The sequence below is a fragment of the Amblyomma mixtum genome, chromosome 7, assembly GCF_055824585.1.
Source record: "Amblyomma mixtum isolate Tamu chromosome 7, ASM5582458v1, whole genome shotgun sequence".
Classification (NCBI taxonomy): domain Eukaryota; kingdom Metazoa; phylum Arthropoda; class Arachnida; order Ixodida; family Ixodidae; genus Amblyomma; species Amblyomma mixtum.
In genome coordinates this window covers 28,196,508-28,224,467 of record NC_143018.1, presented here as the reverse complement: position 1 = coordinate 28,224,467, position 27,960 = coordinate 28,196,508, and the positions used below count along the sequence as shown (strand labels likewise).

Here is a 27,960-nt window from a genome sequence, read left to right as displayed (position 1 = left end):
TCAGCAAGCGCGCCACGAATTGGTCAGTACTTGCGGACAGTACGTGAGGAGTGGGTGAAATAAACACGAGACATTGAAAAAGCAAAACTTTTTATAGTCTTCGTTAGCTAGTGCAATGTAAATAGTTGAACCTAGAAATTAAGAACTCCTACAGCACTGAAAATTTGACAAAATTGCAAGAACTTTGAATTAAAGGCAGCCGGGTTGCAACAACTGAATTGGGACCTCCTACTGTACTAATTTTTTATGCACTTTTGATTAATCTGTATTTCGTTTTAATAAACCTTAATAATAATAACTATAAAATGCACTGGTAGACGTGTCAATGCTAAGCCTTTTTTGCGACGAAAAAGGCGCATGTCGGGCTTTTCCTGCGACTGCCAAAATAAAGAAGAAATTGCGATTCCTCGCTATGACAGGTGTGCGGGAAAAGAAAAAAATGAAGCAGATGCTTTAAACTGGATTTAGACGGAACCGAAATGCCAGTTCAAATAAACCAGCAGTTCCAATTAACAAGATTCAACTGTACAAGCAATTACATTAGACAAAGGCAATGAGGTGCACTTTTACAAAAGGTATGAACTGAATGGTTTATAATCGCGCAGTGGCTATAATAAACATGAAAGCACAAGACAGACTTTTCAATAAACAATACATTTGCCCATTTATCCTAAAAAGTATAACATATTCATACCATAAAAGTATAAAGTAAAAGTATTCATAAACTATTTATACCCACCACTTAGCTCACACAACACATGCAACAGCAAGCTGATGATTCACAAATTAAGCACAGTAGCCAGAAAAATCTGAACAGGTTGACAGCATGCAGTAATTTTCAGCAATTTTGTGTTGAGTCCACAGAGACTTGTCATGCCATTCTACCGTTTATTAAGAAACACTCTTAGCTGCGAAAACCTGCAAGCAAACTAATGAAAAAGAATTTTAAACAATATTGCTGCAATTAAAGAACCTTCTTCATTTGAATAGCCAGACGCCCGAATACCAGCTCTCTCAAGAGTGCCATGAAGCCATTTGTCTCAAATATGTCCTCAACACGCAAGCAATTAATCCTTTCTCAAACACTCAAAGCAGCATGCATAAGCCTGGAATTCTGCCTCCAACAATAAAAGACATGTCTAATTGCACTCCTTGAATGCTGACCTTAAGTATTACAATTAATTTTAAAGTGCAGCTGCAGTTATAACTCGTAACAACATAGAACGATAATACCCAATGCCACACTAGCTCACACATTACAACAACCTCTTACAAAATAAAAGCTCATACTGTGTAACCGTAACTCAAATACAGGACTACATAAATTAAGCAAGCTCAAGGATTAGACAGTAGTCATAAAACCTACATATATAAACTAAACAATATAACAAATAACGATATAATGTGACAATATAAACTAAATTAAAGCTATGTATATAGTCTTATATTTGTTTGCAGGTTTTCAACAGACGAAGTTGCTACAAGAACTACCTGAAACTTTGCAGTAACCTAAAAACACGAAACAAATTGTATGCTTATCTTATAATAAGCTGCGATGTTTGTTCACTAGAAATGACAGGCAGTTATCATGGCAGTGAACACAATGTTGCAAGCTTTTTCAAATAATTCCTGCATATTAAACAGCCAAATGTCTTTACCTGTCACACCTAAAATTGAAGACAGAAAAATAAACAAAAATGGCAAAAATGGGACTAGCTTCTCAAACTAAACTGTATTAGCAGAAATTTCATAAATCCAAGAAAAAAGGCACTGGTTAACAACATTCACAGCAGGCAGAACAGTTTCAACTATTACTGCTGCCAAAAGCACACAAAAGTTCAAAATTGCAAGGAGGTACTAATTTTTGAATGACAATTAGATGCTATGTTATGAGAAAAAAACATTTGGATAACATTGGACACTGGATATTCGGATAACATGTCATCTTGCTGTGAAGAACGAACCTGAAATGAAAAAAAAAATAAAGAGACAGCAGTCAGTGAACGGTCACACAGTGCAGATTCCATTTTTTTTTTTTTACAATAAATGCCAATACTGGAACAAGGTGACTACATGAAAATGTAAGGGCAATGAGGACACAAGAAAAAAAAAAAAGAGGCAGAAAGCTAGTTACATAGCTGTGAAACACAGTGAAAAATCCAGATTCTGTCTTTAGACACTCGATACTTATTGGAGGAATGGCACAATACGAATAATGATCCTTTCACAAGTCGTACAAACAAACACAAACAAGTAAAACTCAAGCTGAAAAATTGGCCTTTCAAAAGCTCATTAGGTAGTAAAAGTCAGAAACAACAACAAGACTGCTACATCTATGATAAGTCTTCTGTGTTATTGACCTTTAGGATTTCAGAGCATGACAAGCGAAAAAGAAAAATTCATCAAAATATCAGACTTCATAGTTTAACGACTTTTACCTCTGACAGTTTTGCACAGTATTCCAGCAAGCACAATGGTACACAATAAATCAGCCATTTATAGATGAAATGACACACACAAAGAAACAACTCCCTGGTATTAGTTATTCAGCTTTCTTGATTTAGGCACTTGATGTCACCCAATCTGTCACGGTTTCCAAGCAAGTAAGAACAAAAATGGGCCTGTCCTTTGAGAACGAGTCTGGAAAAAAAAATTTTTAATTCTTTTTTCTGAACAGTGTGCAAAAAAATGTCTTCTTCCTGAAAGCATGCATGAGAGGGTAACTGTTAACACACAATGAGATATCGTTTCAATGCAAGACGGAATGCAAAAATTATTGAAGAACCATTAAGGCAATTGCCTGTTTTGCATTTAACGCCACACAAAAACAGTATATTACTTATCAATCAACAAGGCCCATGAGTAGTTACCAGCAAGGCCCAAGATAGGTGGTGCACTCATGCCCTAGCACACACTATCTTTTTGGCAAACAGTTATTTAGCTAATTCCAATAATATGAATAATGTCTAAAAAAAAATACCACGTAGCTTTACATTGGCAAAACATGTTGCATGCCTTTGGTAAAAATAAGTATTGCAACATTTCACAAAAACCAAATCACGGATACACGCCATATCTTGTGTGACGGACACTTTTCCATATCCTATTCAGCACTTGCACGTGTCTCCCCAGTCTGTCCTTGTCTTGGCATGCTTGCTGCTTTCCTTATAATGAAAAACCAAGAGGCATAGAGGCAACCACCTGATGGTTCAATAGTCGTATTAAAGCATTGTACTCATTCAGGATCTAGGTTAAAGGGTCAGTCTACTGAATTTTATCGACCATATTTTCTTTGCGGCAACCGATAGCTATTTACTCAAATTACCGTTTAGCCAGCTGTGGTGCCAAGAAGTGCGGTAGAACATTTTAAAATAGAATTTATTAATGTGGGAACACATCTTTATGAGATGGTAGTCTCATCTGGCAACCATCTGGATTTCCGCCGCGCGGCGACAAACATGGCGGCGCCCTTCGAAGTCGGACCTCTCGCTTCGGACTGAATTCTCGTTGTTGCTGCCTTTTTCAGTGCGTTCACTGGCCATAAATGGGGCGCCTGTCTTTCGCTTCGTCTCATCTCGCCTATAAGAAAACATATGAGATAAATTTGCTTTATTTTAATAATTAGAGTGACGATTCTGCCGCTCCAAGACTTAAGTGGAGAGTCGGTTTGTTTACAGCAATGGTTCCTGTCCTGACGACCAGATGGCGCCACTATAGGCTGAGTTTATTTTTGCGTCTCTGCTAGCATACGCTGAACTAAAAGTGGGAATGTGCCTGCATTTTGCGTACGTGTAACTATAAATATTCATGTGATTTACAGAAAAAGCGAGCGGTACGCCTTCTACAGTTTACTAGAACAAAACCTGCGTTTCTCTGACATTGGGGCATACAAATGGTACGTAGTATATTCACTTATGCTTCTACAAAAAAAGACTACCACTTTCTTGAACAAAATGAACGTTTGGGGTCGCCACCATGCTTTTTTATACGACTTTTAACGCCGAAATAAAATATAAATTCCTGCCAAAACCGGGCGCAGACCCCTCGTTATTGATGTTATAGGGTGCCAACTACCAGAATATTCCATTATTTATACACTCATCTCGGTGAGTAGACTGACCCTTTAAAGTATCGCAAATTTCTGCCCCGTCAGGTCAGGTGACACAGGGGGAAAATAGTGTTCATGAAATTAGGTAAGAAGTGCTGATCTGGCTCCCACAGCCACTGGGAAGCAATATCCTTGAAAGTAAGGTAGGAAAAGGCTGATGTGCTACGTGAAGAGCAAGTTGCCTGAACAGAGGCGTGTAACCAAGTGCACATCAAAGCAAACTTATGAATGCCGGCAAATGTGTTCAAACAAAGAATGATGCATCTTCAAGCTGATAGCTTTAGGTGCGGTCACTGCAGAGATGAGCTGAAGTTGCAGTATGCCTGGGATGTTAAAGGACACCGCTTCACAAACATCCTCCAGCAAGAATTTATTTGATGCACTTTGTAGAAGCTGAGTTATCGTCAGCCAAAATTTGAATTTCAGTGTCTTTGCGCCTTTCCCTCTGCTCTCGTCACTTTTTGCGTGCTGGAAGGTTGGCGCTCCTAACCTAACCAATAGCTATCTCTGGTGTGAGAGAGGAGGGTGCGAGCATGAAAAAGTTGCCAGAAAAGGGCTCGCCAACTTTCGCGCGTGATTGTACGTTCTCTGCTGCATGTAGAAGTGTTATTATTTGGCTCAGGTGTTCATGACAACACAATGCAGTGACTGAACAAGTTGATATGCTCTCCTCGGAAGGTGTTTCAAAGCACCTTTATAAAGCCCAGCAAATGAAACAAGCACCAAAGAAGTGTAAATAGTTCGGAATTAGAAATGAGTCCCAATTTTTGCAGGAATCGTTCTAGGTCAAGGATGATATATGAAGGACAAGTTTATTTTTCAACTGCTGATTATGCCTTTAGTCACCAATCTTTTCTTGTATTCCTTATGTGTGTGTTTCCATCACGCTACAATGGTGATATATGGAGCAATTTTGCACTAGGGCAACAAAACATTTTGTCTAGAATGTGTGCTAGAGATAGGACCACAGTCAGCTTTTGTTTATTTCACCACGCTGGTACTAGAGCCACAATTAGCTAATTAGCACAGTATGAAATATGCAGCAACGCAAATTCTTTGTGAGGATATTGGCCATTAACATACAATTGTTAAGCTAAGACTTAGCTCTTTCAAACAGGCAAAACCAAGCCTAGGAAAACTGCAGCTGTTTAAGGCTGAAATTCACAAACAATTCCATCCTGTCACCTGAGATAATAATAATAATAATAATTTGTTTATTTCCATCAGTGATGGGGGAGACTGCGGATAAAAGCCGCTTGACAACAAGCGACTTGACTGAAGCCCGCAGCCTCCCTACAAAGGAGGCAGCGATAGAACAAAAAAAAAAGCACAATATTCATAGAAAGCACAATATTCAAAATTAATGCACGCACACTTGATAGTCACAAGAGGTAAATAACAAAAGGCAAGATAACACTTTTAGTTGTTATTGTAAGCAAGGATTGTTAATGAAATGTTTGTGTAGGGTTTGTACAGAAATTGTATGCAAATCTATACCTGATTTGTGGAATGAATTTAAAAGTGTTGGCAGTGTGTATGACACTTTTTGCCTGGAATAATTTGCCCGTGCAGTGACCACCTTCCACGGTTCTGTGTAATGGGTGGTGTAGGAATGTGTGTTTTTATCGAGATCTGATAATTCATGAAAAAACTTGAGATTTTCTTTCACCTCCCGTTTGAAAGCCAGACTTTACTTAGAGTTATAAAGATTAAACGCGCGTATTATGTTTGCTTTCCAAAAATAGCTCTGAAGTATGGGAATGATACGGTACATTAAAAAGTGCTCGAACAATTTTTTTTTTTTGCAGTATATGTATTCTTTAAAGATTTGTATGTGTCGTGGTACCCCATACCAATGCACAATAATACAAAGAAGAAAAAAAGAGAGTATTGTAAATAAGAAGCTTTATATTGAAAGGTAATATAGCTCTGTGTCGCGCCGTCATACCAACAACACGAGATAGCTTCCCTGAAACAGATTCAATGTGCGTATCCCAAAGCATATTCTGTGTGAAGATAACTCCAAGTATTTTAGCACTACTTGGATGAACACAATTTTCAAGGATTTTGTAGCGAAAGCTACACTAGGCTAGCAGAAGCGCATTTTGAGGTGCCTGCTAAAGGTCACTACTGCACATGCGCCGTTACCGTGGCAACCAGGGTGACGCAGCTGCTGCATAGCGCATGCGCACAGTCGCACCCTGCAGCTGGGATATAAGCTGCAAGCGATGCGCTCGCTCCTCAGACGTTCACCATGGACGAAAGAGAGCGGCCGTGCTTGTCACGGCAGCAGTACAGGCTGCGTGAAATTGAGTTTTCCGATCCAGAAGTTGTTGTATGGTACAAGGCCGGCCGCCAGCGTAAAAACGAGGCGAGAAAGGCTAAGCGGGCGGCCGAGACGCCCGAAGAATGAGAGGAACGTCTTGCAAAGAGACGCCGCCAAGCTGCTGAACGACAGCGACAGCGTGTTGCCACCAAAATTTCAGTTGACAAAACTACTTTCGCTACGTATATCCTGGCCTACCTCAGCAAAGCCACTGCCATTTTTCCCACATTAAAGGAACTGTTTTAGTAATTACAACTACAACAATAGTCACGATATAAATTACAGAGCAGTAATGGCAGCGAAGCATTGGAAGTGGTGAGAGAATTTATCTACTTAGGACAGGTAGTGACCGCAAATCCGGATCACAACAGCTAGACAACTAGGAGCATAAGGCATCTTGCAGGTACTATCAGGTCATGAGTGGCAGTTTACCAGTATCCCCAAGAGAAAAGTACATAATCGAGCCCAGATATATCGAACCCGAATATTTTGAATTATTGAATATATAGAATGCACAGATTATCCCTTTGAAAATTCTGTGTAAAAGTATAGGAAAATTGCGCAATATACTGAACTCTAATTTATCTCCTCATTTGACATATCGAACAGCGCGCCACGTAACTGCAAGCGACGCTTCTGATGGTGCTTTTCCACCATTTTTCATACGCAGGGGCAGGTCAGCTGCGTGGCCTTCCCATCTATTACTAGTTTTTATATATCAAACTATGGATATATCGAACTATTTTGCGATCCCCTTAGAGTTCGATATATCCAGGCTCAGCTGTACTACAGCTGTATCTCGCCAGTGCTCACTTATAGGGAAGAAATGTAGAGGCAAATGAAAAGGGTTGCGATTAAACACAGCGAGATGCAGTGGGGAAAATGGTAGGAGCAATGTTAAGAGAAAGGAAGAGAGCAGAGTGGGTCAGGGAACAATTGGTAGTTAATGACATCCAGTCGAAATCATGAAGAGATGGGAATGGGCAGGGCATATGATGTGAAGGCAAGATAACCGATGGTAATTAAGTCTCATGAACTAAATTCCAAAAGAAGGCAAGCAAAGCAGGTAGCGTCAGAGTAGGTGAGCGGATGAAATTAGGAAGTTTGAAGGAATAAGGTGGCTGCAGTTGGCACAGGACATGGCCAATTGAAGGGATATGGGAGAAGCCTTTGTACTGACGTAATTAGGGTGATGATGACGAAATTCTAGTGATCATACTCTCAACATCATAACGAGTTCCTGAGTTCTTATTAGGGAGTGAGGCGACAAAAAAAGAACAAAAATGATAAAAACCCATTAAAAGTATACTCAACATGCAAGAAATGTTTCCTGAGGACTGCACTGATTCTCACTTCTTAAAAGCAAAAGTACAAAATTCTAAATTCTACAAAATTCTTTTGTATTACAAATCTATGCCACCTTAGGAGATTCCCCTAAACACACTGGACTACATTGTTCCTGCTTCAATTTGCTGATCAATTTTGCCTTGCCTTTCCATCTACCTGCTAGCCTTCTTGGCTGGCTCATTTGGCTCAGCTGGTAGATCGATTGTCCCCGACAAGCACAGTCCCAGATTCCAACCATGAACCACAACGAATATTTCTTCAGCTGCTAAGTTCCTTTGAAAGTTGTGCAGCTCTCCTTTGTAGCCGAATAGCTGCGCTTGAATGGATGCTAATGACTAATTACTCCCTTATTACAAATTTTGCTCCACCTTGGGGGACTGCCCAAAACACACTTGGGCTACAGCTCCACACAACTCAGGAATCAAGGGGCAACTGCCCACCAGAGGAGGCCTTTCAGCCAATGGTGTAAACCGCTTTCCACTAATCTGATTAATCCCTGTAATGCCAGTAAGACTCCCTTATTACAAATTTTGCTCCACCTTGGGGGACTGCCCAAAACACACTTGGGCTACAGCTCCACACAACTCAGGAATCAAGGGGCAACTGCCCACCAGAGGAGGCCTTTCAGCCAATGGTGTAAACTGCTTTCCACTAATCTGATTAATCCATGTAAAGCCAGTAAGACTCCCTTATTACAAATTTTGCTCCACCTTGGGGGACTGCCCAAAACACACTGGGCTACAGCTCCACACAACTCAGGAATCAAGGGGCAACTGCCCACCAGAGGAGGCCTTTCAGCCAATGGTGTAAACCGCTTTCCACTAATCTGATTAATCCCTGTAAAGCCAGTAAGACTCCCTTATTACAAATTTTGCTCCACCTTGGGGGACTGCCCAAAACACACTGGGCTACAGCTCCACACAACTCAGGAATCAAGGGGCAACTGCCCACCAGAGGAGGCCTTTCAGTTAATGGTGTAAACCGCTTTCCACTAATCTGATTAATCCCTGTAAAGCCAGTAAGACTCCCTTATTACAAATTTTGCTCCACCTTGGGGGACTGCCCAAAACACACTGGGCTACAGCTCCACACAACTCAGGAATCAAGGGGCAACTGCCCACCAGAGGAGGCCTTTCAGCCAATGGTGTAAACAGCTTTCCACTAGTCTGATTAATCCCTGTAATGCCCGTAAGACTCCCTTATTACCAATTTTGCTCCACCTTGGGGGACTGCCCAAAACACACTGGGCTACAGCTCCACACAACTCAGGAATCAAGGGGCAACTGCCCACCAGAGGAGGCCTTTCAGCCAATGGTGTAAACAGCTTTCCACTAGTCTGATTAATCCCTGTAATGCCCGTAAGACTCCCTTATTACAAATTTTGCTCCACCTTGGGGGACTGCCCAAAACACACTGGGCTACAGCTCCACACAACTCAGGAATCAAGGGGCAACTGCCCACCAGAGGAGGCCTTTCAGCCAATGGTGTAAACCGCTTTCCACTAGTCTGATTAATCCCTGTAATGCCCGTAAGACTCCCTTATTACAAATTTTGCTCCACCTTGGGGGACTGCCCAAAACACACTGGGCTACAGCTCCACACAACTCAGGAATCAAGGGGCAACTGCCCACCAGAGGAGGCCTTTCAGCCAATGGTGTAAACCGCTTTCCACTAATCTGATTAATCCCGGTAATGCCAGTAAGACTCCCTTATTACAAATTTTGCTCCACCTTGGGGGACTGCCCAAAACACACTGGGCTACAGCTCCACACAACTCAGGAATCAAGGGGCAACTGCCCACCAGAGGAGGCCTTTCAGCCAATGGTGTAAACCGCTTTCCACTAATCTGATTAATCCCTGTAATGCCAGTAAGACAGCGGATTAACTACGGATTAGCCGCGACGTCATTGGCTGGCGAGCCTCCTTTTTGAGGTCTTTGTTGCTTCGTTCTTGAGCTGTATCCGACTGTACATTGAAAAGCAAGCATTCTAGAAGTAGAACCAAAAGCCACTTTCCTCTTTTTTCGGAAATGTGTCATTTTAGAAGTTTAGTTTAGTTTATGGGTTCCGGCTGCCCCCGCGGCTGCTGTCCGAAAGGGACGAGTCCTTCCCACCCTTGGGCGGCAACGGCAAGCAACAGCAGAAGCAGACGCAAGGGCAGCAACAGCAAAAGAAGAAGAGCGGCGGCGTTAAGGTGAGCTGGGGAGACGGCCCTCCCAAATCACTCTTTGCTCCGCACTCGAACACAAACAACACACAAACCGCACGCGAAAACAGCTAGCGGAGGAAAATAAGACACTTAAACGTGAACTTGAGCAGCTTAAGAAGCAGCTAAGCGAGGTTATCAGAGAACTACGTGAATTGAGGACAGGCTATGCACCGCCTAGGACTCAGACCCCACCGCCTAGGGCGATGGAGACGGGGCAACAACACCACGAGGGAGGGACCTCCAACGATGAGCTTAAAACCTTCATGATGAACATGCAGAGGCAGATGCAAGAGCAGATGCAGCAGTTAAAAAGCGAAATGCAGCAGGGACAACAAAAGTATGCCCTGTTAGAACAGAATGTCAGGACGCACATCAAGAGCCAAAACACACAGAGAATAACCAATGATGCTAGAGACAGACTACTTAACGAACGCAGTTTCGGCACAGAAACCCCCAACGCAAACAATGGTAACCCATCATGGCAGAACGCCTCCAACAATTAGAGATGTGGCAGTGGAACTGCAGGGGGTACAGGCAAAAACAAGGCCTCCTGCAGCAATTCATCTATGCCAGAGGAACCCCACCAGACGTAATTATGCTACAGGAAACAAACTGCACCCCTACGCTTAGGGGCTACACGTGTCAGGAAAATGGCCGTACGGCAACTCTCATTAGCAAACAAGTAGTAGCCATAGCACATAACGAAATAGAGGACACCCGGATCGAACACGTGATCACGGAGATAATCCCCAAAAAGAAAGCACGATCTAAAAGCACTTATATTATAAACCTATACAGCCCGCCCAGACAGAAAGATGGGGACTTTATTAGGCTCTTTACGGAGGCGAAAAAGTTAGCGGGGAACAACACCCTAGTAATAGCAGGTGATTTCAACGCCAAGAGCCCGAGGTGGGGCTACAATAAAGACGACAAGAAGGGACGTGGCATTTGCGCTGCAGCAGAACAGGCAGAGTGCGAATTGCTAACCCACGAACACCACCCAACTAGACAGGGGAACAGCGTCAGTCCAGACACGTGCCCTGACTTAACCTTCGTAAGGGGCGCCAGACAAGCAGAATGGGAGAACCTGCTCGAGAACCTTGGAAGCGACCACCACATAATAAGGATCAGCACAACCGCAAACAATATCAAGCGGAAAATAGGCAAGGTCCGCCTAACGGACTGGGACGCCTTCAGAGCACACTGCAAGCAGATCAAGGGCGACATTGTATCTGCGGAGGAGTGGAGCCAGCAACTCAGACAGATCCAAGAACTCTATACTAAAGAGGTGGATAGAACCGAACAAACTCCGGAGGTGGACAAGCGGCTCCTCAAGCTATGGGAGGCGAGACGCGGGCTCACCAAGCATTGGAAAAGACAGAAGTTCAATAGGAAGCTAAAGATTAAAATAGCCGAAATAACTAAATAAGCGGAGGAGTATGCAACGCAGCTGGCTAGGCAAGGATGGCAGCAATTCAGCAACGCGCTGAACAGCACCCTCAACACGGCCAGGACGTGGCAGATCCTCAAGTCCCTCATGGACCCGAGCAAGAACAAATCAGAAAGCGGCAAATCGATCCAGAGGCTGGTGCACCAGTACACGGGCACGGACGAACAGCTACTCGAGGAAGTCCGGGTCAAATGCTACGGCAGAGACCAGGTCGAAAGCTACCAAGAAGAGTACCAGGGCGAAGAGAATCCAACCATGGATCGGCCCATAACGAGAGAGGAAGTCGTCGAGGCGATCAGGTCGGCAACAAAAAACACAGCAGCGGGGGCGGACAGAATCAAGAACTCGCTCATAAGAAACCTCAGCGATGGAGCCATAGATCAGCTCACAGCCTACTTCAACAAGCTCTGGCAAGAAGGAACAGTGCCGGCCGAGTGGAAACACGCGGTAGTGGTAATGATCCCGAAGCCAGGCAAGAAACTCCAGGTCGAGAACCTCAGGCCGATCTCCCTTACGTCACGTCGTGCCTGGGCAAGATGTACGAGAAAGTAATCACAAAAAGGATCCAGTCGCCGCCGGCCGGGATCGAACCCGTGTCTTTCGGATCAGCAGCCGAGCACCATAACCACTGAGCCACCGCGGCCGCTGTCATTTTACAAGAGCGACATTTACGCACTTCCCTTTTTACATGATGTCTTGCTAACACCTCACTCCGCCGGCTTGAACTACGCTTCAACCGCACTTCACGATTCCTTAAAAAAATATTTTAGAAACCCACAGCGTTGAAATAAGCGCATCTAGCTGCCAGAAAACATTAGCGCTGTAAATAAGCTAGCAGGAAACGCAATGAAAATTCTGCAGTTCAAAGCCAAGTATCGAAGTTTCGCAAACTAAACTTCCGAGAGGGTAGTCCGCGGCTTTTCGCTAGTGCTCCGCGCGAGACATTTTTCGGATTGCTAAACTCACGTGTACCCCACGCCAGCGATGTTGTGTTGTCGGTCCGAGGGCCGTGACATGCACTGCGCTAACTTCAAAAACGCCCAGTGGGAAACACGTCAACCGCTAGCATACAAGCAGGTGCACTTATACAATCAAATTCTACCACAAAACAAAATTTTCCAAAGCAAAAGCCGCGCGTCCCCTCACAGCGTTTACACGGCACCACAAGGCAGAAAAGTAAATAAAAATACAATAAAATTAAGATAATGATGATGATGTTCCTTTTTACACATGTGTGGCTATTACACATTATTCACGTGACTTTTTACAACAGACAAACTATGTTATAACAAATACGTTAGAAAACACTTTCGTTATTACTTATTAAATAAAAATTTCCCAAATAACGACTCTACATTCTTGTAACCTTCTTTGCCCGAGTCCTCCGAGTGCACCTACAAATCTTTACATGTGCGTACGTGTGTTGCGATCAACGTTGGTTGCGATGCATAACAGCCAATTTTCTAGTGCTCCATGATGCTGTTTATTAATTTTAACCCTCCTTTGGTTGTTTGTTTTGGTTTCCCCAGGTTTTACTAGTTTTACTGATAGGCATTTCAACCAGGCATTTACCACTGCCAACCTGAGCCGCGCCAAGCCAAGCCCATCCAAATCAGAAACCGCATTCGTTTGAAAATGGCCGCCACCTCTGACAGCATGCCTGACAGCGTGGAAGTGAACGAAACCAGCGGCGACGGCATGTCAGCTTCACCCGCGGTCGTACACGCGGTTGACGAAGTCTGCAAGATCGAGGCGACCGTGGTAACCGGCTTGGAGCACGTTGCGCGCGAAGAGTGCGCCCAGAAGCTGGGCGTCACGCCGGAGACTGCGCGTGGACGCATATTCTTCGAACTGCCTGTCGAACGGGTAACGGAGGTAACGTCGTGGACTGCATCCTGGCTCGCTTTAATTAACTGCGCTCTGTGAAATGCAGATGGTATGCCGTGTTGTGCTGGAACAACGCGACATTTTTTGTTTTTGAGGTAGTGCGAAGACAGCTTCGCGGTTGTTTTACGTCGGGTTCCTTTGCGAAACCAATATGGGTTCCATGCATGGTGCGTACTCTTCGCCCATGCTGCATTGAAAGAACGAATAGGCGCTGCATTGCCTTCTCATCTTGATTGTATGAAACATGCATCATTGCCGCCAAACGCATGTAATCTAATGCAGCTGTTCCATTGGAACGAGACGCGTCCGAGAAACGCGTTCTTGAGACGCTGTTCACCAGCTCGCCGGCACTGCCTGGTAGCACGAATTCGTCTTGACCGAGGTCTTTTTTTTTTTTTTTAGGCTCATTTTGAAGAGAGTAACAGTCATTTTCTTTTTTCTTTGATTCTGTGAGAGAGTAAAAGTTTTCATTGATATTTAGAACGGCGCTAGCATTTAGTACGGCACGTTGATATTTGTTGCACGCTTAGGTACATGAGTGACAAATTCCGTTGCCTTGTTTCAACAGCCAGTTCATGAAATTTCTCACACGTACTCGCAAAAGAACAAGAATACAGTCCTAACAGGTCGTTTGTATCTGGACGTTCTAGTTTCCGGTATTTTTTTTGTGTCTCTTTAGCGGGCGCTTATTTACATAGTTTGCGGTGGCTCAGTGGTTATGGTGCTCGGCTGCTGACCCGAAAGACGCGGGTTCGATCCCGGCCGCGGCAGTTGAATTTCTTTAGAGGCCCGTTTACTGTGCGATGTCAGGGCACGTTTAAGAACCCCAGGTGGTCGAAATTTCCGGAGCCCTCCACTACGGCGTCTCTCATTGCCTTAGTCGCTTTGGGACGTTAAACCCCATAAACCAAACCAAACCGTTTTTTTCGCGGAGCTTTTCAGCTTTACCTTGGTTTCAAATTTGATACGTGTGTGTGATGATTCTTAGTGTCTCCCAGTGCTCTGCCGAGATTGGTCTTGAGGGTGATACAAATGAAAAATGAACAAATTTATCTTTATAATGCGCTCTCTTCCTTTCAAGGTTATTTGATTACCTTTCCTGTTAAGAAAACTAGGTGTTTGTTGCTGTTAGAAAAAAACAAACTAGAAAGTTGTTTTCTATTGGCCTTTTATTAGGAGGTGCTATTACTCAGAGGTACGTGCACAGTAATTGAAATTACAAGCTGTAGTACATTCGTAGTTATATACACAGGCTTTTATCAGGCAAACTACACCGCCCTTTTTGTTTTACTGCTTGCAACTGGGAAAGCTTCACAGCACGTAAGTACAAGATTCTACGAGTGCTGCACAGGAAGGAAGAGGTCACTTAGTGCCAACTTTTTCAGAAGCTGATGCACGCATTTTTTAAAGCGTTGTAGCATTTTTTTGTTATCTGTTTTGATCGTTAACATGTCACACTTGTAATTTTAGACTGCTGAAGAAGACATTCCAAAAATTGTTTTGCTCAGAAAACTAGTGCAATTGTTACTTATTTGCTTTGACTGGGTCTTGCCTTGCTTGAAACCAGAGAGAACTAGAGAGCTAAACTCAGAATATGTTGGACTGCTTGGCCACAGAACTTGCACTACAAATGGCCCTGCTTGGAGGCGTCGAACTGTTGACTTGCATCACAAGAACTTGACATCATGTACAGTCCAGTTAAGGGACAACAGAGCTCCAGGGGCTTTAGCAATTGACTTTGGCTGTAACTCTGCTTAAGTTGTTTGTGTTGCATCATGTGGTGCAAAGCTGCCAATTGGAAGAATTTCATGCTTTTATGGGGACAGTTTCTGCACGTGGGCCGCCGTGGTGGCTCAGTGGTTATGGTGCTCGGCTGCTGACCCGAAAGACGCGGGTTCGATCCCGGCCGCGGCGGTTGAATTTCTTTGGAGGAGAAATTCTAGAGGCCTGTGTACTGTGCGATGTCAGTGTACGTTAAAGAACCCCAGGTGGTCGAAATTTCCGGAGCCCTTCACTACGGCGTCTCTCATAGCCTTAGTCGCTTTGGGACGTTAAACCCCATAAACCAAACCAAACCAAACCAGTTTCTGCACGTGGACGCCATGTGATAGACATTTTTCGTGATTGAGTGAAAGTGAATGATTTGCAGGCTTACCACTTCATCCATTTTATTTGTGGCAGGTGCGGTGCCTGCAAGGTGTGGACAACCTTTTCGTAGTGATTGAGACTTTCGACAAGCTGGATGTGCCTCCGACCAAGGCGGAGATGGAGACAGCGCTGGTCCCGCTAGTTGGACGCATGCGCTGGGAAACAGCACTTGAAGTCTGGAGACGCATGCGGCCGGAAGCAGGTTTCGAGCTTGCCGACTTCTTCCGCAAACAACAGGATGGACCAGGCAGTGCGGCTGGAGACCAGGTGATGAGAAGCAGTTGTGATTTTTGGAGGGGTATTCAAGGCTCATTATCGCATAGAGTTTCTTACTATTACCTAGAGGGAAAGCTGGCGGCGCTGTACTTCAGCCACCATGGACGCTCAAAGCATCATGGGGCGGTGAGCTGCTTGTTGCGGAACAGTCGTAGTTTTTCGGGAACACAGAGTGTCATAATTAAGACTTTTCATTCCGAAAACGCTGTTCGTGTGTGCGCAGACGACTTTCGCGCGAACGCAGTGTGCAAAAGCCATAGTAGTGAAAACGCGACGACACATGACGCCAATGAAAGGTTTCACTTTTCCAAAATGCCATTAAAAAACCTCCTAAAGTATCTAAGCAACAACATTTTTTTTTAAAACATATTTACTTTTAAAATCGTGCCAGTTAATTAAGAAATATTAGTTTTTGTAGTGTTCATTACTTGGCCAATAGGAAAGCTAGCCAGCTCTTATTTTGGGCAAACTTTGCATTTACATTCTTTTCTGCTCGTTTGTTGCAATTTAAAGACATGATATTGAATGTTAGGACATTCGTAGTTATCGAAAAGCTTTATTTTTCGATTATTTTTTGGCCAAAAGTTGTAGTTCTGCAGTCGGTAGCTCACCGCCCCGTGATGCTTTGAGCGCCCATGGTGGCTGAAGTGGTCACGAGGGGCCTCCATGCAAACTCCCATAGACGGGTTGTCAGCTTTCCCTCTAGGTAATAGTAAGAAACTCTATGCATTATCGTGCTTCTTTGAATTGTTTGTTTTTGTTCATGGTTGCTGTGGCGCTTCTGAGACTATGCTCCTTTTTTTTGTTGGGCAAACTACTGTAAAGAGTATTCTTGACAGTGTCATTAGGCTTAAGCTCCAGGCCTGATAAGGGTCGTCCTTAGGCGTTAGCCTTAGCTTATTTCATGCTCAACTAAAGTTGGGTCGCAGGTTAGTCTGAAAGGAGCGCAGATCATCAAGCTCGTCATTCATAAGAAAGAGGAAAACAAAATAAAGACACGGCATGACAGTGCATGATTCACTCAACATAGCAGATTAAGAAGTCTGTGGGGATAGGGTGGCCGCAGCTGGCAAAGGACAGGGCTAGTTGGAGAGATATGGGAGAGGCCTTGTCCTGCAGTGGGCACAGTCAGGCTGATGATGATGACACAGCCGGCATCTGTGTCTTCCAGTACGCCACCACCAATGCTGAGAGGAGTCTCTGGCACGGAGCATGCTGTTAATAGTGTGATTTCGAAATGCATATTTTCGTATACGGCCTAAGAATCAAGCAGCGAATGCCACTCAGAAGAGGCCCTCCAACCAGTGGTGTTGGCCTGTTGCTATGATATATGGGCAGCCAGTTAGCAAGTGCATGGTGACTGATTGCGGCGTCGTCACAATAGGTCGACACCATTGGTTGGCGGACCTCTTGAGAACGAAGAGGCCTTTGCCATTTAGTTCTTGGGTTGTGTCCGACTTGTACAGTTAAGTCCACTTATAACAATACTGGTTATAACAATATATCGGATATAACAATGGTCAGTCATGACACCATCAGCTTTGCCACGTGTTCTATAGTAAAATAAACTGCTTATAGCAATGCTGTCCAGGCACATTACTGATTATAACAATTAAATCTGGTAATTGAGTGTCAGCCATTATAGGAAAAAAAATAAGGAAATGCTACAACCACACCAGCAAAACCATGCTTACAACACAAAAGCGCGCACTTGGGGGGCTGACCAATAAACTAAGCTGGCGCAGCAACGCCACGAAAGCAAAAGAGGCAGGCGCCATCGCGTCAGGAGAGCTGCTGCATTGCTGCATTGGCTACGCGCGCCACGCGTACCCCCAATCAGTCGGTGCAGTGCGCGCGCATGCAGCCAGCACAGTTTTTCTCTTGTCAGCTGTCACTGCACCCTTAGTTCCTCATGCTTCTTGAATTTCCCATAAGAATCACTTCCGGAAAGACGGCTTGATTCCTGTGACGTGGAGGTGCGCGAAGCTCCCGGTGGCGCAGTGATGGCGGTGCTTTGGTCATCAGTAACATTTTTCCGGTTCCCTGAAGTTCGAATTAACGATCTTTTACAGGCATTAGAACAGTCAAACCCCTCCGGGTATTTACTGTCAATAAATGCGGTGAAGTTTGTCATCTTTTCTTTTTTTCGGCACAACCCTGTTATAACAATTATTGGATATAACAATGGTATTTCCATGGCACTTGAATATTGTTATAAGTGGGCTTGACTGTATAGAATTTGTAATGATGCCCTTTTGTATTCTCCTGACAGCAGAGAGAGAATCGAAAGTAATTGCAACTTGAACAAAGGATTTGTCGGGACACAACATGCAGGGTGTTGCACTCATAATGAGCCTATGGTTTTCAAAGCAGAAAGAAGCAGGCAAGGAGGAGGGGGAGGAGGAGAAGAAAAAGGGCCCCAAGTTCCGGGTTACGTGCCACCGGTCGGGCACCGAGCACAAGTTCACGTCTATGGAGGCAGCTGCCGTGTTTGGGGGTGCCGTGAACGACACCTTTGGCTGGGGCGTGGACATGCGCAACTTTGACCTGGAGGTGGTGCTGCACGTGGACCCCGGCTGCGTGTACGTCTGCCTGGCGCTGACGCCAACCAGTCTGCACCACCGCCACCTGGAGCACTTTGGCCCCACCAGCCTGCGCTGCACCATTGCCTACAACATGCTCATGTGAGCAAACCACTCACAAGTACGGGGGGGGGGGATTAGTTTTGCAGTGGTAGCTCTCAATGGCATAAAACCCCCTGATTTTAAATAATGGCCTAAGCCTCCATGTACTGAAGGAGTGTGAAGAGGAAATGGTGGAGGGTCAGAAGAGGGTAGGACAGCTGTTACACCATGCTATGTGCGCAATGTTGCTACCTTTTACTGATATTCGGCTACTGACATAGCTGTTTTCACTGGTTTCTTTGCAAAACGTCAGCTTTTTTTTGTGCTGAGGTTATGCCTGGACTGCTAAAAGTTGTACAAGACTTGATGTAGCAGCATCATGTGTTGCCGTCTGCAGTAAAACTTCGACAATTCGAAATGGGTTCATTCCAAATTGCCTTTTTGTAGAACATATGATGTGCGAATATAAGTGGGCTTAAAAGTGCCTAACAAAGAAAGCAAAGGTGTCAGAAATTTTGGGAACATAGAACTTTGAAGTACGTTGGGTTCTGTAATCCTTGATGTGCTGTCATGCAGGTGGTGATGAACCCAACGGTAACCTTTGCTAATTGTTGAGTTCCACCAGAGAACCAAGCATCTGAACTGGTGTGTTTAAAATTGTGGTCACAGATGAGGGACTGTGGACGTGATGAGTCTGTCCGCACTCTTGTTCTAGCAGTATCAAATGAGTCGTTAAATCTGAATGTCAACTGTGACATCATCCCATGCTGTGGTGATCTGTGTGTAGCTTAATGTTCCGCACTTGATTTTACTTTTACAAAACGTCTTTCATATTGACTACACCTTTTTGGTCGGTGCCTCTTTATTTTTAACTTGATTTTACTTTGCTTCTTCCATTGCTGGATAATTGGAATATTCCTTTTGGTACAATGCATTTTGAACTAACGAGGTTTTACTGTACAAATCGAGAATTTATTAACGTTCATTGTATCAGCTTCTGTGACACTTATTTTGGGATTGTATGGCATGCTTATAGGGGGGAGCCATATAGTGGGCATGGCATTTTTGTTTGAGAAAAATTTTGATGGGAAGATCTTTGGCCAGAACTCCTGAAAATGTGGCATGTTATCCGGTCGAGGCACACAGGAATGCACCTGTGGATGCTTTAAGAACACAACTGTAATTTGTTGTGTAGAGCACGGTGGAACTGCTGGAAGAGCCGTATGTTTTTACTTGATTAAAGCAGGGAGACGGACCAATTGTTTCTTGTACCAAGATGGGTACTGAATGAGAGCCAATGTTGCCTGCATATGTAGTTTTAAGTGTTCCATGTGCTGTTTACTATAGGTTATGCGATCTGAAGCCTGGTGACATTGTCTGCGATCCCATGGTTGGCGGCGGTTCCATTCCACTAGAGGTGTGTGTGTCTCTCTTTTACTTGATCTCTTAGATAATTGCAGGGGTCAAACTGTTGTGCCATTAGCATCATAAGAATTTCTTGGTGCCATCATTCACCGTAGTCAACAAACAGCGCCTTAAAAAGTGCCATCCTGCACCCAGCAGGAAACAAAGCTTCGGCCTAGTTTTGGTTTTGGCTTTTTGCTTTGGTTGGTTGAAGCTGTTTTTTGGTTGTCGCACAGCTGCACAGTACTAATGGATGCATAGCAGTATTCTGTAGCCGGTGGCAAGGAGGAATCTTCTTGGCCAGCAACAGCTGCCATTGCATAAAGAAACATGCCAGAAATTGTGAAAAAAGGTGGGAATAGGTGCTATTTTTTTCACTTTAATCAGTGCAGCTTGCCTAACATTGCTGCACACAACTACGCATTTTTTTTTTTGCAAAAATTACCATCCGAAATTGAGGAGTCACGCAGCCAACCTATTTGCAGAATCTAAGTAGTTAAGGCCGAACCGCGGTGGCCGTGAGTAGCATGCACACTGTGCTGATGCTTGTTCCCTGCGAAATGCATGGAGCTCTATGCACAGAAAACAAAAAAAAATATTCATAGGTTCCGCTTACAAAAATTGCAGCTGCACGTTGTTTACCCGGTTCGCTCGTGCTGGCGTTCCCTTTCCCTGTCGAGCGGCACTTGTACCTTGTCCCAAAAAGGGTCTATAATTGTCAACGATGTCGTGGTTAAAAAAATAATGTACATCTATGCACAGTGCTGCATAGTTATTATAAACGGCTATGATCATGAAGTGTTAGCATTTAGCGGCTCATAAACTGCGAGGTGGCTCTTGAATTGCCTTGGTTTCAACTTGTTCAAAATTGTTCTTTAGCTGAGTGACCGTATACATTCTCTTCATTGCATATTTGTATACGTGTTATATCTGTCTGGCCTCTTTTTTTGTAGTAGCTGATGGCATCTTCTCAGTGTTACATTTTAAAGGCCCAGTGATACTAACACGCTGTATACTTCGCTAAAACAGCACATGTAGGGATAAACATTTACTGTTTAATTAAGGAGGGAGGAGAGTTGTGTAACTGTTGTTTAACTTTTGCAGAAAGCTTTTAAAAGTTTTGCTATAGGGAACTTGCTAAAATGAATGCCATTGGTTTGCTGTGAGATCAGGAAATGCAATAAGGGTAAAAATATCATCCTACCTTTTATTAATATTGAGCTATAAGGCTTCGAAGTTGTATTTTCAGTAACAGGAACACTAAGTTTTCTTTCCATTTTTGAAGCGGCAACTTCAAAACCTTATAACTCAGCTTCTGTGAAAGGCAGAATGATAATTCTGCCCTTACTATATTCCTTGATATTGCGAGAAACCAATGCCATGCACTTTAGCAGGTTTCATGCAGCAAAATTTCTTGAAAGCGTGGCAGAAAACTTACATAACATATTACATAAGTGCACAAGGACTGGTTTCACATGAAATTAAATGACATATTTGGAGTCAGCATGTACAAGTACATGCCCCCTGAAAATATCGTAAATGTAACTTAATAAAAATATTTTTCCCAGTGGTCGAAATTTCCGGAGCCCTTCACTACGGCGTCCCTCATAGCCTGAGTTGCTTCGGGACGTTACACCCCAATAAACCAAACCAACCAACCAACCAAACCATTTTTTCCAAAAACTCTGTTCCCCGCCTGAAAAAGAATTTCAAGCGCGTCGCGTCGTGTCAAAAGCTTTTCTTTGACGCACATTGATCAACAGTTGCTCAATTTCAGAGCAGGGGTTGGGTTGTCCATCATGGGAAGACACCCAACATTTGTTTCGTGCGCATGTGCATACGCAGGGTTGTGTGAACTGGCCCCAGACGGCTTTCGTGTGCGGAGACAACCATCCTCTGGCTGTGCAGCGCACGCACGACAACCACTGTGCACTCAACGAGAAGCGCGCTCAAGCAACCCCAAATGCCAAGTGAGCTGCCCTTGCAGGGACTGCTGGGTTTCAAACTGTTTCCGAGCGTGAAGGGTGCCTCATGATGGTAAAGGGAAGGTTTCAAAGAGCAAGTTTAAGGGGGCACACTGGTCTTGAAAAGAAAATTTTATTAATTTAGTCATAGTTGTGTAATTTTCAGGGAACATGTATTTTTGTGCGCTGATTCTAGATATGTCATTTAATTTCATGCAGAACAATTCCTTGAGCACTTATGCACTTTTTATGCAAGTATTTTGTGGAGAGTTTTGAAGAAAATTTGCTGCAGAAAACTCGCTGAAATGTATGCCATTGGGTTCTTTTGACACCAAGGAATACAATAAGGGTAAAATTATCATCCTGGCTCTCATAGAACTTGAGTAATAGGGTACTGAAGCTGCCACTTCAGAAACAGGAATACACACTTTCCTTCTCATTTCTGAAGCGACAACTTCAAAACTCTATAACTTAAGTTCTATGATAAGCAGGAAGACAATTTCACTCTTATTGTATTCCTTGGTGTCAAGAGAACCCAATGGCATACATTTCAGTGAGTTTCCCACAGCAAATGTTCTTCAAAACTCTCCGCAAAATACTAGCCTAAATAGTGCATAAGTGCTCAAGGAATTGTTTTACATGAAATTAAATGACATATTTAGAATCAGCACACAAAAATACATATTCCCTGAAGATATCGTAACTGTGACTCCATTAATAAAAATTTTTTTTTTCAAGACCAGTGTCCCCCCTTAATGAAGTTGAAGTGAAATGTTTCTTTGGGGGAGTTTGCATTGCATTACCATGAGATACAGGGGTGGAGTCTTGTTTTGGTACTATCGTGTGGGATGCACGTACACACTGATCACTTCTCTCTATTCTCATCAGTTTCTTGCCTTTCCTGTATTAAGACAGAAACTTCCTATCAAAGATAACGTTATGCCTACACATACTCTTGGGGACAAGACATGCCTGCATCATCTTCACCTCTCCGTGTTCCTAGTCGCCTGTTTTATCAGATTGCTCGTATCGTGGGCTACGCCTTCCGCTGACAGCCTTTGCTGCTGTGTTGAAACTGGTGTTATGATTGTCTGTCGGTGTTCCCTCAGGGGTGAGCTGTGCCTTGATGTGTGCCAGTGGAATGCGTGTGCCCTGCCACTGAGGACGGCCTCTGTTGACGTCTTCATAACTGACCTGGTGAGCATCTCTTTGGTCTCCAAAATCTCTGTTATCGAGTCTACACTGAGGCTGTCGGGAGTCAGGACTGTGTATTTATTACTCACCCTGCAGTGACATCAGTGCTTTTCCGAATGCACCGAACTGTGCCAAAGAGCAAACTTTGCTGCGTTCTGCCACATTTGGACTGAGAGATTCAGATTGTGCTGCAATGGTGTAGTTAAACTGTGCCATGCTCAAACTGTAGTGTATGATGTTTGTTAAGGTCTGTTGCTTATTCAACATTTTTTTACCAATTGGCGTGCTAGGAGTTGAGCCAAAATTAGTGAACACTGTAAACTGTACCTGGACTTGACTTTTCTGTTCCTTCACATCTTTACCCACACTTTGGACATCATTGAGCCATCTAAACATTTTGAGTGAGGACATAACGTTGATGACTGAAATATCTGAAAAGGATGTCCTTGAAATGTCCCCTAAATACTTGGCTCTTTTGCAAGCCGAAAGGTATTCTAAGTGTGCCACAGGTGTGTTCGGTAATATGTCTTCTGTGTGTTTATTTGACATTCTATTCTACTGCAACACACTGACCTGTGCCAAGATTAAAATCTCATGCTTTTAAGCTGAAAGGCCTTGCGCTAGAGCTGCAGGAAATAGTAGTAATTTTCTGCTCTAAAGATGTTTCAGCATGCATTCATTCCATTTTCTCTCGTCACATAATAAGCTGCAGAATATTAATTTCAATAGCGGGAAGAGGTTTGGGACCATCATTGGCACTGAATGATGGTTAGTAGTTGGGCTAGTTGGTGCAGAGAACAGTGAGAAAACTTTGTGAGGCTGCTGTCAAAAATATACACATCCCAAGCAGTTTGCGTCAGAGCACCCTGGTGGGGCTCATTTCAGAATCCCTGCAAGTTCCAAAGCTTCAAAAGGGTGGTGGTTAAAGTTCCTTTCACATTCTGTATTTAGTACCTAGAGCTCGCTGGCGATGCAAAGCAAGCCACTTAGCTTTACTAAGAAACAAGCCCAGTGGGCAGTATATCTTTTACAAAAGCTGTGCAAGCATTTCTCGTGTTCTGAGCCAGTGTGCTGTTTTGTCACCATGTTCTAGAATCTGTGCCTGAGGTTTGCATAGCAGCTTCAGGATGCAGTCTGGACAAATGCAGAAGCTACTGCCCCCCACCAAAATAAAATATGCCTTGAGCAATCACATCGTGAGCTCTCTTCATGTCTTTATTCAACTAGCAAGGTGGATCTTAATTAATACCTTACATGAAATCCAGGTGGATCATAAACATCCTTGTACCTGTAATCTTTTATGAAGCAACTTCACATAAAATGAAAAAGTATTAAATTATAGCCTCCACTGTGACTGCCTGTAGCTCTCTCTTGTTATGCCATGTTATGTGGCGGTGAACACACTCACTGTGGCAGTGATTTGCTGAGATCTAATCCCTGTGCGTTGTGGCCCATTGGTAGGCCGCCCTTAAATTCTTCTCGGGGTGAATTTTTTCAGCAGTGTTACATACATCTTTACCTGCTGCTGCTGCTGCAAAAAAAATCAGCATAGCTGCGAAGAGCCCAAGCAGTAGATTCTTACTGAGGACAAAAATTGTATGGAGTGTCTGTCTAAAACTCGTCTATTTAAATGTCATATTATTCTATCCTCTGGTGTGTTCTTGTTCCGTGCCTTTGTCCGGGCTGCCCACTTGCACGTCGTCCCTGTGTGTCGTACAGCCCTTTGGCAAGCGGATGGGGTCTCGGCCGGACAACCGGCTCCTCTACCCGCGGCTCCTGAACGAGCTCGCTCGAGTGGCTCGACTGCGCACTGGCCGGGCCGTGCTCCTCACTCAGGACAAGAAGAGTCTCTCCCTGGTGAGTGTGGCTTGGTCTGCAACAGGGTGGGGTAATCCCAGCGGCTCTCAGAAGGTGCCAAGGAACACCATGTGCATTGGCATACATCCCTTCCTACCTGAGATGCACGCAAAAAAAAGAGTGTACGGACACGCGGTCTCTCAGAAAGATGGCCAAGTTTAATTAGTAATGACTGTTCATACAGTTAAGCAGTTTGCTGTGAGCAGTGTGTGAACTCTCAATATGAATTGATATAAGGAAGGAGGGGTGGGGGGGGGGGGGGGGGGGGGGGGAGTGGAGGAGGATTGACATGTGCTTAGATTTAGGTGCTTGAGGAAACCAGAAGGCCCAGTTTGTGAACCTAAAAGTGAGTGATTTCATTTAGATATATTTTTCGGAAATGATGTTCCCATATTCTGTTCAGTAATGTCGCGTGACAACGCAATGGAAGAGATGCATTTTCCCATCTCATTATACAGAGGTGCCCCCACTGCGGTGGCTCAGTTGTTACAGCGCTCGGCTGCTGACCCAAAAGACGTGGGTTCGATCCCGGCTGCGGCAGCCAAATTTCAATAGAGCCGAAATTCCAGAGGCCTGTGTACTGTGTAATGTCGGTGCATGTTAAAGAACCCCAGGGGGTCGGAATTATCCGGAGCCCTTCACTACGGCGTCCCTCATAGCCTGAGCCGCTTTGGGATGTTAAGCCAAAATAAACCAAACCAAACCTATATAGAGGTGCCCTGTTGCTAACAGCAGACCTACTTTGTCCAAGAACAACATGCTGTTGCAAAGTACACACTGTCCAGACTTCATCAGTGGATATGGAGTTGCTACTGCAGAAGACATCAGCCTACATGGGCACAGAATAAATCTGCACCGAGTTAATTTGTTAATTGCAAGCGGATGCATGTGTTCCTGCACTATGTTTAGAATGTGTGGCATTTGGATGGCAGTGTTCTGTACTCATTTCCTCTTTGCATGTTTTTTGTACAGTAAAACATTGTTACGGTATACCTTGCGGGACCGCAGAAAAACTGTGCGCAAAACGGCAGTACACTGAAATAGCTTGAAGGACAGCTAATTGCCATTAGCTATGTCAATGCAATAGCATGAGAACCTCGTTTCGAGCTGTCGTGCATGGCCACACCTACCATTCAAGTAGAAAGGGGGATTTCTCTCTACACTTTGTCACCTGTCAGCCGTGGCAGGTGGAAAGAGCCATGTGCCAAGATGTCACTTTCCACCTTGCAAATGGCAAAGTGTGACATTGGCAGCGGGGATATGGAGCTCTTATTCTATCGCGTAATATTTCCACTTACCTGATAAGAGGACGAGGATTGGACGACGGAAGGCTCCTGCAGAGGTTTTTCATTCACTTTGCACAAAAGAGATATGTTATTTTTGTCTGCTGCCGAGGAGGCCTTGCGGCTACTAGTGCGGTCTCAAAGACTGCACCAACTAACAGTGTGTGGACTGTGGAACAGGAAAGAGCCTTGTTCCACACTACATACACTGCTGTTAGTAGAAGGTCCCTCTGACACGCAGATTTCATCCCACAGTAGATGTTCTGTATAATGCTGTGCTTTACTGTGTAATGTCACTGCACGTTAAAGAATCCCAGGTGGTCGAAATTTCCGGAGCCCTCCACTACGGCGTCTCTCATAGCCTTAGTCACTTTGGGAAGTTAAACCCCATAAACCAGCCAAAGCGACTAATGTTGTGCTTTTCCTCGATGGCCACCACCCGGAGCTACTCGAGACATGGTGGGGAGTGATGTCACTCAGGAAGCATTGCACATGGGACGCGTGTAATCAGTGCTGACGTCAGTATAGTGACAATGGAATTAGACAGTGTCAAACCACAGCCGTGCTGTGACGCCAGCCAGCTAGCAACCTGGAAGCGGCGGCTCCAACTAGCCTGAATGCCTGAACTGCGGAGAAGCTGATTCACATGGCAATAAATGGTAACTATGTTCGAAGCGAAGCTACTGCTTAAGTGAGTACGCCTTAACGACGTTTTGCTGTATGTTGTACCTTCTAGTGCTACGGATGGCTCTGGATAATTCATATTTGAAGAGGACCGTAATATCTTTGGCACCGTGGGTTGCTTGATAAATAAACAAATAAATAAAGTTGGTTGGAATGCTTTGAATTTCGAAATAAGGGAGCCTTTTTAATATGCTTGACGTTGCCCACTCCAAAGTGTCAGTTCGAATTAAGCAATCAAATTAATGAGAGTGCGCTGAATGTCTCTGTTCTGATCTCACTCTGTCCACGACTCTTTTCATGCATGTGCAGGCTGTCGGCCGCGTTGGTCGGCTGTGGCGACAGGGGCGAGTGCACGGTGTCAACGTGGGTGGCTTGTCAGCAGCCATCTACGTCCTGAGGCGCACGGACGTCAAACTCTGAGCCCGTTGAGATCTCAAGTCGGACATTAAAGGCTGCAGTTTGTGACGAATGGCAGCGGAGTTTACTTTGACTGGCTACAAGTGACTGCCAGATGTGTGCATGTGCATTTCCTAGGCAGTGGAGAGAGTCTAGGGACGACCATTGACGTTTGGTTCCCACTGTTCAGCACTTCTTACAGCAAGCGAACAGTGGGCGGACGAGCTGCCTGGAGTTTGTTGGTTAGTGTCAAGAGGACAGCTGTAAATGCTGACCTTTGTTGCACAATAAAGATTTGTGCATTTGCTTTTGTTGCCTCTTTCTTTAGAGAAGCTCTGCACCACTCACTGAAGTTCAGGGTCATTGTAGGTTCTTTTAAAGGTGCACTGAAGAGGATTCTGAACTTGTCTTTTTGCCGCGGGAACTCGATCTACACGTTCCTAGCATTCTTAGAAACTGCAACTTATTGTCCTGTATGGCCGATTTCCCTAATTAAATCGAATTATCGTCCGGCTCCCGCCCTTTTTTTTTAATTCTGCCTCGTACGATGGGCGGAGTCGACCAACGCGTGAAGTTCCTTTCAGCCAGCTTCGTGGAGGCTTTGCTTTCGCTTTATTTTGTTTTTTAGATTTCCATGAATAAATAGTTTCATTCGCAGATAATATGGCCGCAAAATAAGCCTGCAGAAATAAAAATACGCGCGGACTATTTGCTACTACGGACTACTACGTATTACTCTGCCGATGGCAGAGCGGCAAGCCGCCACAGGACTGGGTGAAAGGCACTCCACGCGTTGGTCGACTC

At 44.4% G+C, this 27,960-nt stretch overlaps 1 protein-coding gene and 1 long non-coding RNA gene across 2 annotated transcripts; one reads left to right on the top strand and one right to left on the bottom strand.

The window, feature by feature from the left end:
- Positions 1-77: 77 nt before the first annotated feature.
- On the bottom strand, positions 78-12,603 carry LOC149335452 (uncharacterized). Its single transcript, XR_016284064.1, has 2 exons — positions 12,406-12,603; positions 78-1,964 (listed from the first exon to the last, which is right to left on the bottom strand). It is a non-coding gene; the product is annotated as an uncharacterized LOC149335452 (long non-coding RNA).
- Positions 12,604-13,016: 413 nt separating this feature from the next.
- On the top strand, positions 13,017-27,464 carry LOC149335451 (tRNA (guanine(6)-N(2))-methyltransferase THUMP3-like). The gene is made up of 8 exons (XM_089552138.1): positions 13,017-13,314; positions 15,508-15,741; positions 18,124-18,434; positions 19,722-19,791; positions 21,624-21,748; positions 22,852-22,939; positions 24,656-24,793; positions 27,070-27,464. The coding sequence occupies exons 1-8, from the start codon at positions 13,075-13,077 to the stop codon at positions 27,178-27,180; spliced, it is 1,317 nt and encodes a 438-aa protein (XP_089408264.1). The 5' UTR covers positions 13,017-13,074; the 3' UTR covers positions 27,181-27,464.
- The last annotated feature ends 496 nt before the right edge of the window (positions 27,465-27,960 follow it).